Here is a 14151-nt window from a genome sequence, read left to right as displayed (position 1 = left end):
CAGGGGTGTCCCCCACGTAGGGGAGCCCCATGCGCAAGGAGAGCTGCCCTGTGTGAAAAAAGCACAGCCTGCCCAGGAGTGGCCCCGCACACACAGAGAGCAGACACAGCAAGACGATATAACAACAAAAAAAAAGCGACACAGATTCCTGGTGCTGCTGGCAAGCCAACAAAGAACACACCGCGAATGGACACAGGGAGCAGACAACGGGGTGGGGGAGGGGGAAGGGGAGAGAAATTAAAAAAATATATATATATAACTATGCTATTGACCTTAACATGCCCTTTACGTTGTGTTGCACAGCTCTGTAAGTGTGTGTGTGTGTGGGAGTGTGGGAACTTTTATACAACCTAAAGTTTCCGTTCTTGCTCCTTTTCAAATGAACAACTCAGTGGTATTAATTTTTTAAATTAAATCCCCTTTCCTTACTCCCACTCTGGCCCCTGGGAACCTGGGTTCTAGTTTCTGACTCTGATTATTTCACATCAGTGAGATCACACAATATTTGTTCTTTTGGGTCCCAATTGTACTTAATACTGGATTATCATCAATTTTGCAGTTTGGGCCCATGAGTCTGGTCTATCAGGTGTAGATTTTGCCACTTCTGCTTTCTTGCATTTGCCTGTTTTCTTAACTTCATCGATAGAGGACATGGAGCCTGGCCTCACCTCACAGATGACACCTCGGAATCACCTCAGCCCGCTGCCCCTCCCTGTCCCTCAGCTGCCTCACCTGTGAAATGGGGTCACACGCGAGGGGGTGTGGGGGGGGCCTGTGTAAAGCACTTAGACCAGCGCCTGGCACAGAACAAAAACTTCAGCAGCAGCACACGCGACCGCGGGGACGGGCAGAGCATCCCGGTGTTGAAATACAAGTTCTCCACGAGACGCGGTGTCTCAAACCGAGCCACCGTCACTTCCGCTGCCCGTGGAGAGGCCCCCGCGGCTCCAGGGTGGGGCTCTGGGGCGGAATGTCCCTCTGATGGACACGGAGCCCCAAATACATCCCCCCGCGCGCTCGGGCTGCCTCCTGGGACAGGGCTGCCCCGGGAAGGGCAAACGGTGATGGACGACTCACAGGAGACGGACCGGCGGGACGCGGCCTGAATCCAGGGACCTCGGCAAGCCCAGGGCACCCCAAGGCCCCCAGCACGTCCCCATCTATGGGAAAGGAAGCTCGAGTGGAGGGGTGTTCAGTCTTCTGCCCTAAGGGCTTCCACTTGACCAAACTCTAGGAATGGAACTAAGTGTCGTTCTCTCTGCCACGAGCCAGCCCCTGCTTCCTCCCCCCGTCCCCGCTCTGCTGTGGAATCCTGGGAACTACCCTGGCGCTGGCGGCTTCCACTGACCGCTGTCCTCTTGCCACGCGCTGCCCCAGGCAGTCAGGACCACCAGGTTGTGCCTCCGCCGCCGGCAGCCCCCTCACCCGGGCCAGGTCTCGGGTCTTTCCCACGCATGGGACACACGCGGAGGAGCCCCCAGAAGCCAGGCTGGGACGCTTACCTTGTAATGAGCCAGCTGGAGGGCGAGCTGGACAAAGGCGTCTGGGCTCGTTCGACATTTCTTTATTGTTCCTTTGCCAAAAGCGTCGAATGGGAAGGAATGGAAGTCGACATCGTTTGCCAGAAGACTTGCACTGCTCAGGGACGTCTCTATGACCTCTTGACACTTGAAGGAAAAAAAAGTTCACAACTATTTTACATTTATTGTTTATGTATATTTAGGTATGAGTGATATATTTCAACAAATTTAAAAAAGAAAAAGAAAAAAAGGTTGCACTTGATGGAGGAAAAGGAAAGTACTGACACATACCCAGAAAAAAATCAGAAGCTAGTGTTCAGTGAGGCTACAGAGTGTGTGACTTGGAAATATACACATCATGTCCTCTTCTTTGTTCTTTCCAGAAAAGGGATCTGGGGTGCCCCAATAGGGTATCCCAGCAGCCCCCATGAAGAACGGTGTGGGGTGCCCTGAGCAGGTACATTCCCAGTGGGAAAGGACATCTTAGTGGTTTCATGGGTTTTGCTTGGTGAAGCCCCCTGTTGCTATGCACCTGCAGGAGAAATCTTACAAAATGAAGATTAATCGAGGTGTGCAGCCTCAAGGACTCTAAGCCCACCTGCCAGATTGCACCTGTTTGCAGAACACCTGCCAGCCCAGACCACGCGAGAGCAGACGCAGGCTGACGGGACCACAGCACAAGGTACGGTTATTCTACTACATTGGAAGTTATTTCTTGGGTCCCAGGAATTCAGGCTCGGATGAGGCGAGCTAGGGTTTGGTCTTTCCCAATCCTAAAATTCCTTTCCCCGTGGGCTACAACTGAACGGAATGTATCTGAGAATCTTCAGTGCAATAGGACATTCCAAAATCTATAAATCAGTGATTTACCGTATTTCAACTCTCAACTGTGATTATATTTGGCTTTGCTTTTTAGCTAAGGTTACTCTAGAAATCCCACTGATCATCGCAGCAAAAGCTTCAGATGGAAGAAGTGTTTACGGAGCCACGGCGGATGATCGGAGGAGCTGCGCAGCTCCCCGGTCCTGGTCAACACAGCTTGGGTGCACAAAGCTCCATCTCTGCGGTCTTCGGCTCAGCTCTCGAGCTCAAGAAGCGTAGGTGGAAAAGGAGGATGCAAAAGTTTAACTCTGTTTCCGTCCCCGGGTAAATAACTGTCAGACTCACCTCCTGGGGGATCTCCCACTGCAGCCTGGTGGGGTACGGGATGTTGGGGCTGGCATCGCCTTTACAGTGGCCGTCCTCTGCATAGCGGAGCTGCAAGCCGTCGGTGGCTATCACATACTGCCAGAGAGGGAGAGGGGCGTGTGGACGCGGTGCAGGACGCACTGCTGAAGGGCGCCGCGGAAAACCTACCTGCCACCCCGAGCAGACGGACCCTTACCCTTTACAGGGGGGTTACAAAGACTTAGCAGCAGGACGAACGTACTGCGTCATGAGGGGCTTTTCCTCTATTTAAGAGACGAGAGAAACGAGGCCCGGAGAGGCTGGGCCGCTGGACAGGGGTCACATGTCTGCGAAGGCACTGAGCCAGGGTCTGAGCAGAGAGCGTTGGAGGCAAACCCAGCTGTGTTGCTGTGCGGGGCCAGGTCCCGGGCTCCCTGCTAGGGGCGGTCCAGGCGCAATCTTGCTGGACATTTACTGCCAGTCCATGAGCTAGTAACCACCAGGCCCGCCGGGAGCCTGGCCCGGGGAGGTGAGAGAACCTGCCCAACTCAGTGCGCAGTGAGCCAGGACCCACGCGCAGGCGAGTCCTCTCTTCACAGTCGGGGAAATCTGCGCCCATTGGAGGTGAGACCGCTGCCAGGCACCAGGGCTGCGGGAGCAAGACAGACAGGAAGCTCTGTCCCCCCACGTCCAACAGAGCGACGGATGTACCAGGAGAACGGGAGCGTGTCCACAGAGACTTGTACATGGACGTTCACAGGGCACTGGTCACTACAGCCCCAAATGTCCATCGACCAAGGAACAGACACGCACAACATGGGACATCCACACAACCGAAAACCATCCAGCCATAAAGAGAAGTCAAGAAAAGTCAAGGAACGAAGCACCGATCCACACAAGAACACGGTGAACCCCGAAAACATTCTGCTGCGTGAAAGAGCACGATCCCAGCAGGCTATTTACTACATGATTCTATTCACATGAAACATTCCGAAGAGGCAAATACACAGAGAAAGCAAGCAGGGACTGCAGGCGCTGGGGGAGGGGGAAAGAGAGAGCTAATGGGTACAGGGTTTTGTTTGGGTGATGAGAAAATTCTGGAACTAGACGGTGGGGATGGTTAAATAACACTGTGAATACAGTAAATGTCCCTTAACTGTCCAGTTCAGAAGGATGGGTTTTAGGGGGAAGCAGACTTGGCCCAGTGGTTAGGGCGTCCGTCTACCACATGGGAGGTCTGTGGTTCAAACCCCGGGCCTCCTTGACCCGTGTGCAGCTGGCCCATGCACAGTGTTGATGTGCACAAGGAGTGCCCTGCCATGCAGGGGTGTCCCCTGCATAAGGGAGCCCCATGCACAAGGAGTGCACCCCGTAAGGAGAGCTGCCTAGCGCGAAAGAAAGTGCAGCCTGCCCAGGAATGGCGCCGCCCACACGGAGAGCTGACACAGCAAGATGACGCAACAGAAAAAGAGACACAGATTCCTGTGCTGCTGACAACAACAGAAGCGGAAGAAGCAGCAGCAGCAGCAGACATAGAGAACAGACAACTGGGGCAGGGAGGAAAGGGAGAGAAATAAAAAATAATAACAATAAAATTTTTTTAAAAAAGGATGTAAATTATATCTCAGTATAAAAATAAAAAGATTATTTTTTTTAAAAAGAGGAATCCCTGTCCTCAGAGAGCTTACATGCTGTGGGGGAGATGGCGGAACAGTGCCCAGTCAGGTGGCAGTACAGTCAGACGGTGGAGGCAGGGGGTGCCAGGAGGGTGCATGGTGGAGGCTGTTCTCCAGCCAAGCCACCTTTAGCAGGGCCCCGCGCAGCCCGGCACACCCCAGAAACGCATCGGGAGCCGCCAGAACTCAACGGGCCGAGGCCTGTTTTGGGACCGACGCTGCCTCATTACACCAGCACCCGGGCTGCTTTAGTATGGGGAGGGAGGGGGCCTCCAAGACCAGAGGCTGGTCCAGAGGTCCCTGGCGTCACAGCCCACCCGGTCAGCTGCGCAGGAACAGTCAACGCCACCGCTTCGGATTGGCCACCGCGGCCTAAGACTAAATCCCCTTATCCTTATTTTATCCAGAGTATTTAAAATTAGAAGCCTGAACTGATCATAGCCCATCAAGCCTGCCGCTTGGTAAATTTATTCTGTATAACCCAACTGTCTGTGATTTATCAAAGCACAGCTCCTGTGTCCCTCCCATGCGGGATGCCCTCGGGACGGGGGTTAACGGGCCTGGACCAGGAGGCCACGCCGACGTGTCTGTGCCACATCCGGAGGCACTGCGGAGGCTGTTTCACCTTCGCTGGCTTTTCTGCAGGCAGGGTCGCTAAGCTTCAGTCGGCGTCAGCAAAGCAGCGGCTAAGAGCGCGTCGGCTACCTGGCTGCATGTGATGCCACGTGCCCGTGCCTGGGGACCACGCCGCTCCCCTAAAGCCTGGAGCACACTGGGCTTCGTAGCCTGTTTCCAACATCCAAGACCTCCCCTGGCTGGAGGAGCAGATTAGGGGGTCTTGCCAAGACCCTTCCCCCCCAGAGGCAGAGACTGAGTGCACTGGAGGAAGGCAGGATGGGAGCGTCTAACCCCAGGCTGGGAGAGGGCGGGAAGAGGGGGCTACAGAAGAGGAACCGGTAGCCAAGGAAGGACGTGGGGGGAGAGTGTTCCCGGCAGAGGCAAGAGCAGGTGCAAAGGACCTGAAAGAGGAAAGCATGACATGTTCTAGAATTTGTTTAGCTCTAGGGGGAAAAGACTGATACAATATTAGAAAAAGAAATGCTGAAACTCAGCGTGTTCATAGAAGTGTTTTTAAAAAGGAATGAAATGCTGTGTATTACGACGTAGCCCCAGGTTTACCATACTCATTTCAGATTGACGCACCCAGCTCCCCATCCTGTAAGGGAGCACGAGGCCGTCAGCCCCGAAGTCACCGGGACTTGTCTCCCACACCTGCGCAACCTTAGGGACGTTTTCTTCTGCTCCATGTATTGGAGCAGCAGCAAAGCAGAATGTGACATGACGGCATTCGGTGTCGATCTCTAAGGGCTTGCTGCTTTAAAGAAAAACTACCTTGAGTCTCATTGGAACAAGCTAATGCAGTGTTTCTGGGTCAAGTCCCCTGTGGATGATTCTAGTATTTAGTAATTTCTTTTAACAAGAAGCTGGCAGGTAAGTTAAGGAGACACAACCTTCGTTCAATTTTTCATACCAAACCATTCAGAGAAAAGGAGCCAAAAATAAGCAGCAGGGGCCAATCCACTGCGTATCTTAAGAAGCTGGGCTGTGGCGAGAGGATGCCAGAGGCCTGCCTCCTCGTAAATAGCCTGGGCAACTTGAGAATAAGAACGGTGTAGTAGAAGCCTACTGTCGTTTTAAAAGCCAAGGTTTTAACAGGCTTGCATCTATTTGGCCTCAAACTTGGTAGCTAGGAAAAAACTATAAGACACAGCAAAGGGATGGTTCATTTCGGATAAAGCGAGCGTCGGTCCTGCCCTGGCTGTCTCAGTCGCCTGCCGTTTCATTATTTCAGTCCATGAGGAGACAGTGGTAAGCATGTGGCCAGCTGAGGGTCCCAAGCTGCAGATCACGGAGAACTGTCTGTTTCGTGATTGAATTTTATGGGCAGTCCTATTACATGTTAAAAACTTACAGTACAATCAGACAAACATGGAAAACTTAAATTCGGACCTGTGTTTGGAAGTGCGACAGCCCTTTCCATGTTCGGGTCAGAGCGGCAGAGACTCACCTCCCACAGGTGGCCGATGATGGGCGCGTCAGCCCAGGAGTGCTCTGCGTTCATGCCAATCTTGCCGTTTTTGAAGACAATAAATGTGAATGACTTGTCGAACCACCTACATTGGACCGAAACAGCGATGGAACTTAAATGGTTAAAAAGACAAACAGTAACAGACACTCCACACTTGTCTGATTCTGAATGGGCTTCCCCCCTTTGCACCCAACCTGCTAACAGCTCGCAGCAACGATTTGGACATACGGCGAGAATAAAAGTACTAAGAATGCGAAGCGGACGTGGCTCAATGGATAGAGCGTCCATCTATCACATGGAGGGTCCAGGGCTCAATCCCCAGGGCCTCCTGGCCTGTGTGCTAAGCTGGCTCACACGCAGAGCTGCTGCACACAAGCGGTGCCATGCCATGTAGGGGCGCCATGCAGGGGTGCCCCACGCACAAGGAGTGCACCCCATAAGGAGAGCCGCCCAGCGTGAAAAAAGTGCAGCCCACCCAGGAGTGGTGCCACACACATGGAGAGCTGATGCAGCCAGATGATGCAACAAAAGAGAGACGTGGTTTCCCAGTGCTGCCTGATAATGCAAGCAGACGCAGAGGAACACACAGCGAGTGGACACAGAGAGCAGATAACGGGGGGAAGGAAAGAGAAATAAATAAAATAAATCTTAAAAAAAAAAGTACTGAAGACTCAAAGTCCTCTGTTTTCTCCCTGTTCCAGACACAAAGACGAGCATTTAGAGTCGAGAAGGAGAATAGGCAATTATCGTAACTGCAGGGACGCAGAAGGTAACCGGTGGAGAGAAGCGAGACCACGTTGCGTACACGCCCGCTTCGTCCCCGCCCGCAACCCGCCTGACGGGGAGGCGGGGCCTTGCTTGCCCAAAGGCCAGGGGACAGCCTGGCTCTAGTCCCATGCCCCGACGTCCAGGCCTAACTCCAGACCGGGCCCTCTCCCTGGCCTGCCGCCCGCCCCCAGGTGACAGCAGCTACTTTTCACACCAGGGAAGCCGGGTCTGCTGCCCGAGCGGCGTGTGCCCATGTGCGCACACACGTGCGTGCGCGGCTTTCGGGGGAGAGCAGGAACGTCTACGCTGTGTCCAGGCCGGCCTTATTCCTCAGCGGTGGATTCTCGGGGCCAGGTGTGGGCACAGGCGGAATCTCGTCCAAGCCCACAAACCAACCGCCGTCGAGAGCCGTCTACTACCTGTCAAAGCACATGCCGTGCAGCAGACTCTTGGCATAGCTGTCCATGGACGTCTCTGGGTCTTCCTTCTTATAGCCCTGTTCAGTTTCATCCAGCGTCACAAAGAAGGCTGCCTTCTCGACAGCGTCCAGGGACTGCTTATTTTTCCCGCGTCCGAAATAAGCTTGGCGGCACCTGGCCCACGGCACTCTGTGGACAGGGTTAAACACAGTTAAACACAGTTAAAAGGAGAGCAGTTTGGCGCCCTCTCCTTGCATGTCCTATTTGAAATGGCAAAACAAAACCCTGACGTTGGCTGGGGAATTTGTGCAGAGCGCACTCGTGTCCGCGGGAAGGGGTCTGATTCCGCTGGCGAGACGGCCGGCGGCGGCAGGGCCTCGCCCCTCCTCGCGCCCGCTCCAGAGCAGAGCAGAAGCCGGGGCCTGTGATTTTTGTTCAGTTGATGATGGAGTGAGTGAGGCAACGGATGCACAACGACGAGAGAGTAGAACCTGCCCGTGAGTGCGGCGGCCCGCGAGCAGCAGGCAGAGCTCAGTGCCCCCAGCACCCCCTTCCCCGACCCCCCTCCCCGCCTCCTCGCGCCCCCCGCCCCAAGGACAAGACTGCATGGCGCCCCTCAGGCCACCCTCTGTTCCCAGCCCTGCCCATGCCCCCTCGCTGAGCCTGGCCGCTCCCACCTCAGGCGCAGGGATGGGCTCCCACCCCGGACGCCCACCCTGGGTCCACGCTCTGGACGACAGACCCCGAGTCAGATGCAAGGGCTGCCCCTGCCATGGGGACACACAGCGCCCCCGTGATACTCACGCCCTCCTGAGACTCCGAGGCGTGTCGGCGCCCCCGGGGCTGCCCCCGCGGCCCCACGCAGGCTCCTGGGCCTCTGCCTGCCGTGCCCAGCGGCCGTTGCCCCCTCCTCTTGCCAAATGCTCCGCCTTGGAGACTGGTGGCACCGCCCACCCTCCAACGCCTCCCTCCGTGGTGGGTGCTGTGCCCTTGGCAGCTGTGCGCAGGGCCTCGGAGGGGCGGCGGCGGCCCCAGCGGCACAGGCCACCGGCCAGGCCTCCCAGGGGCCTGCCCTGTGGCGCTCCTCCCACAGACGCCTCCAGCCAACACCCGGAGTGGACGTCCCTAAGGCCCAGGGCCCGACTGCCTTCGGGCGAAGTTCACAGCACGGGGAGAGCCGAATAGTCCGGGAATTCCCAGCCCCAGCTCTCCTTAAATCCCCCCAAATGACCTCTCTCCACTTCCCAGCTTGGACCACTGCAGGTGCTTCCTTGCTTCCAGGTCCCCTCCCGAGGACCGCTCCCCACTTTCCCATGCAGAAGGCACACAGGACCCCTGCCCGCCTCCCGCCGACCACTCCGTAGGGCCCACCCTGCGGGTCCCCACCCGGCACACGGCCTTCCTCTTTATCTGCAGAGGTCACTCGTCACTGCCCCTCCCATTCTCCCCAACGCGGTCCTACAGCTGTCGTAGAGCTACCACCCAGGGGTGCAGACACCCGGCTGCAGAGGCCAGGGGTGCTGCAGAGGCCAGGGGTGCTGCTGAACACCCTACAGGGTAAAGGGCAGCTCCCACCACAAAATTCTCTGGCCCAACTGAAGCAGGCCAGTAAGACGGGAAATTAATAGACGGGTCTGGAACCTGGCAGAGAGTCCACATGGACATCAGTAACCCCCAAGACGGCTGCTGGAGGACCCCCACCCCAAGATTCTGCCATCCAGAACAAAGACTTCTTCTGGGAGCAAGGAAAAGCCCGGCTGTTCCCCTAGGGACTTTATCACTGGGTCCTCACTGGGGGATTGATGGGTGGGGTGCTCAAGCAAAACAGCAAATAGTGGGAACCCCCTCCCCTGCCATTAGCAAAGGGGTGGAATAATTCACAGTTTAAGGCCAGGCACAGGCCTCAGCGCCGGCTCTTGTCCTGCTCTCTGGCCTGAGGCAGTCCTGCCCTCTGTGTGCCTCCCTCACCATTTTAACTCTGCCACATGGCCATGCAAGGAAACCTGGGGATTTATCATCTATAAAGGGGAATTGTAGCTTGTAAATCAGCCCTCTTCATCCCTTTTCACCCCCTTCCTCTGTACCTGGGACCCCTGCTCTGTTATTTTCTCCCATTTCTCTTCCCTCCCTACCTGAATAAATGACTGGCCTGACTCATCCGGTGTGCTCTTGAAATTCATTTCTGCAGCACAGCCAAGAACCTAGATAGAATTCGGTAACACAACCAAGATGTCTGCACAGAAGCAACGCCAAGAAACCCGCCGTAACTTGCTGTACCGGCCAAGTCCCGGGCAACGAACGCCTCTGTGGCTTTTTACATGCAGCGAGGAAACAGAGCCCTGGCGCGGAGGCCCCGGGCCAGCTTTTCCTGCTCTTTAAGTGAATCGGCACTCTTACCCCCATGCCCTGCATCTCTCCGTCACGGCCGCTGGAATCCAGCTCTACACGCACCTGCCGCCACACCCAGAGATGGCAAAGGTCGCCCGCGGTACGCCGGCTGTCCTCGTGCCCAGTGCTGCGGCCGACGGGCCAGCCCTGCCCCGAGCGAGCCCGCGGGCCCTGGTACTGAGACCTGCCCTCCGAATGGGCCCCTGGGTGAAGAGGGCTGTCAAGTGCCAACAGAGCCTCCTTTAAGATGTAGCGGATGTGACAGAGGGACCACGCACCTGTCCCCCGCAGTGAGTGCTGCCAGCTTCGCTTCTCCAGCCTGAGGCTCAGATGGGTCGTCCAGAATTCTCTGCATCTGCTGCTCGATTTCTCGAGGCTTCAACAGCCTGCCGTCGTGGTAGAGCCAGACTTTGAAGTACCGTCCTTTATGGTACACGACGATGTGCTTGCTGTCCCTTACGTGCTGGATGGTGTCTGAGGCACAAGGCAAAGCGGAGACGCGTGTTCAGTTAGGAGGTGGGTGAATTTCATTACTCCGTGCTCCTCTATTCACTTGAGTGAGCTCCTTGCTTTCTAAAGGGCTAAGGACGGGCTAAGGGTTTTGGAATCAGAAAGAGCCGGCAGCAGGTGTGTGGCCTTGGGCTGGTGACCTTGGCTCTCCGGAGCTCCATCTCCTCATCTATAAAATGGAGATGACAATCGTTGCCCTTGCCTCACGTGGCTGGCGAGCACTGAAAGGCCATATCCATAAAGCATTCACTCATACGAGGCAAGCACTCCACCAGGGTTGTTGTTTTTCAATTGGTTACAGGAGAGCAACCTACAATATGTTCTTAGAAGTGAAATGGAAAATCACTGAAATAACAGAGTATAAAAAATGCAAATGCACCCTAGAGACAGGAAAACCGTCAACACAACAGGAATATGGTCAAGTCATTTCATCCAACAAATATTTATCACGTTCTCCCAAGTATCGTTCAGTATGGGGCACACAGGGATGGCTGAACAAGACATGGAGACACACGGTACGACGAGTGTTACAAAGTCCAAGAGGTTAGGATGAGGGGTAAGATGAGGGGTCTCAATCCAGCCTGGAGATTCTGCCCCACATGCCAAGGAAATGACAATTTAAAAAGTTACTGGCTAGATAAAGAAGGGGGTATGCCGATATCCATTCTTGATCTAATTTTTAAAATGTTTACCCTATCAGGAATAAAAGAGAGCTTCCTTAGCCAGCTGGAGGGTTTCTACCAGAAACGTACAGTAAACAATCATTTGAATCGCTTTAAAGTCAGAAATAAGATAAGAATGCATACTGTGACCACGTATATTCTATATTATGCTGGATCTCCTCCCCAGTGCTACAAAGATAATAAAAAAGAAATAAATAATAGTGGGATTGGAAAGCAACTATCAAAGTTGTCAGTTGCAGCTATGGTTAGCCACATAGAAAATCCAAGACCATCTACAAACTATTTAAGTTAAAAAGAATACATTCAAGTTGCTAGCTAATTATAAAACTCCTTTGTGTCTGAATAGCCCAACCATCACCAATGCGAAAAATATCCTCAAAAAGAGCAACAAACTAAGGTGCGTAGGAATGAATCTAACAAATCAAGTATAAGGTACTTACCAAAAATCATAAAATTTTATTAAGATTATTTTGTAAAAAAAGTCCCAGATAAACAGAGGACTAAACCACGCCCACGAGCAGTTAGTTAACTGCAAGGATGGATATTCTCATCAGTCTGAACATCCAGCGCAATTCCAAAGGGAGGATTTCATGCACCTGACGAGCTCATCGCAAGCTGCATTTGGAAGACTGAAAAGGTCCAAGACTATCTTGAGGAAGAGAGGATTTGTCTTAGCAAACATAAAAACTGATTATAAACAATTTTAACCGTTTGGTATTGGGATGAAATAGAAAATCCTTGGTAGAGCAGTCAGCCCCACATGTAAATGAAAGGTGCATACTAACGGCAGTGGGGAGGGGTGACGACAAATGAGTGGAGGGACAACCTGTTAATTCCACACGCAGTCCTGAGCCGTGGCCGTCCACGGGTGCAGTGGTTTGGAACTCTATGTACCCGAGAAAAACAGGTTCTTAAATTTAATCTACTCCTGTGGGTGTGGACTCATTCTAAGTATGAACTTCTGATGAGGCTACATCATTTAAGCCGTGATCCACCTCATTGCGGATGGGTCTTACACCTATCACTGGAGTCCTGTAAGAGGGAAGGCCACGCCATCAAGAAGCTGAAATCAACCAAACCTGGAAAAGAAGGGAGAGACCAGCAGATGTCGCCACGTGCCTTGCCATTTGGCAGAGGAGCCAAGGACAGATGGCGGCAGGTCTTTGCGAAGAAAGCATTATCCTGACGATACCTTGATTTGGACACTTCCCCGCCCTCAATACTGTAAGTTAATAAATTCCCACTTTTTAAGCCAACCCATTTCACGATATTTGCTGGAGCAACGTAGGGCCCTAAAACAACGTACAAAAAGATGAAATTAGGTACCTGTCTTATCCCACACGTAAGAATCAATTCCAGACGGATATAAGATCTATCGCTATAAAATATACACTGTTTATTTGTATATAAGTGAACAAAAGTTAAGGGAGGAGGAAAGAATTTCTTAAATAAGACACAAGTCCAAGGGAAAAGATTGTTAAATTGGACGTCACCTAAAATTTTAAAACTAATTGACATTAATATTAAAAACTTCTGCATGAGAAAAGGCATTGAAAACGAACAAAAAGAGAGCAGACTGGGAGAACACATCTGTAACCCTAAAAGATCTTCTACCAATCAGTCAGAAGATAAAACCCCTTTTATAAAACACGGGCGCAATATATGAATGCAAAATTCCCAAAGGAAGAAACCTAAATACCCTATTTTAACACTGTAAAAGCTGCTCACCTCCGTGAGCCTGGGGCTGGCAACGATGGAGGAAAAGGCACCTTCTGTGTATCTCGGGGACTGAATGGGGCCCCCGTGAAAGGCGCGTTCAAGCCCCCGCCTCGGTCCGGGGGCCTGGCCCGCTTGTACCCGGTGCTGTTACCAGTTAAGGTGAGGCTGAAGTGAACAAGACCGGGCCTCACTCCAAAGCAGCTAGAGCCCGAATAAAGCCACGGCCACGACGTGGAAGAAGCAAGCAGAAGCAGCAGAAGCCAGAGGCGTCCGCGTGCGAGGGAGGGCACAGAAGGCTGGCCCGCTGACCCCGAGAGTCGAGACGCCCAGCTCCCAAGCTGTGAGCCAACGAATTCCTGTGGTTGAGGCCAAGCGGCATGTGGGATCTGTCCCAGCGGCCGTGGCAGGTGGAGATGGCATGGCAACTGGTCAGGACCACTGTGAGGGCACCTTGGCAGGCCCAGTGGGACGTCAGGCGCGCTCCTGACCTGGCAGGGCCCTGTCTAGTACCTGCCCTGCAGCCTCCTCCCTGGGCACGAGGGAAACGGGCATTCACAGCACGATATGGAGCAAGTGGACACAGCCGGCCTGCCCCCTAAGTAAGGGCACCGATCAATGAGGCACGGCTAATTCAGGCAACATAACAACACTATGGGGAAACGGACTTGGCCCAGTGGTTAGGGCGTCTGTCTACCACATGGGAGGTCCGCGGTTCAAACCCCGGGCCTCCTTGACCCGTGTGGAGCTGGCCCACGCGCAGTGCTGATGTGTGCAAGGAGTGCCGTGCCACGCAGGGGTGTCCCCCGCGTAGGGGAGCCCCACGCGCAAGGAGTGCACCCGTAAGGAGAGCCGTCCAGCATGAAAGTGCAGCCTGCCCAGGAATGGTGCTGCCCACACTTCCCGTGCCGCTGATGACAACAGAAGTGGACAAAGAAATAAGACACAGCAAATAGACACCAAGAACAGACAACCGGGTGGGGGGGGGGGGGATTAAATAAATAAATAAATCTTAAAAAAAAAAAAACCCAAAACACTGTGGGGAGTGAAAATGAACGAAGGAGACCTAAGAGATCTGCAAAGGTACAAATTAGAAGCCTGGCACTGAGCAGAAGCAAGCTGTAAAAATATAAAAAGGTGCATCCATATGAAACCAGTAAATGGAATTGAAAAACACAAAGTAAGAATACATGTTCTTTAGGGACTCACACATAG

At 53.5% G+C, this 14151-nt stretch overlaps 1 protein-coding gene across 4 annotated transcripts in view; it reads right to left on the bottom strand.

Moving 5' to 3' along the window:
• The window catches only part of CPT1A (carnitine palmitoyltransferase 1A), an 82967-nt gene that overhangs the window by 16783 nt on the left and 52033 nt on the right, over nt 1-14151 (bottom strand). For all 4 annotated transcript variants that reach the window (XM_071217921.1, XM_058305017.1, XM_004481657.4 and 1 more), the window contains exons 10-14: nt 10306-10501; nt 7640-7828; nt 6432-6537; nt 2688-2804; nt 1503-1667 (exon numbers count right to left, since the gene is read on the bottom strand). In XM_071217921.1, coding sequence (XP_071074022.1) covers nt 1503-1667; nt 2688-2804; nt 6432-6537; nt 7640-7828; nt 10306-10501 — 773 coding nt within the window. The remainder of the gene's footprint in view (nt 1-1502; nt 1668-2687; nt 2805-6431; nt 6538-7639; nt 7829-10305; nt 10502-14151) is intronic.

The sequence above is a fragment of the Dasypus novemcinctus genome, chromosome 10, assembly GCF_030445035.2.
Source record: "Dasypus novemcinctus isolate mDasNov1 chromosome 10, mDasNov1.1.hap2, whole genome shotgun sequence".
NCBI lineage: Eukaryota > Metazoa > Chordata > Mammalia > Cingulata > Dasypodidae > Dasypus > Dasypus novemcinctus.
This window is presented reverse-complemented; position numbering and strand designations above follow the sequence as displayed.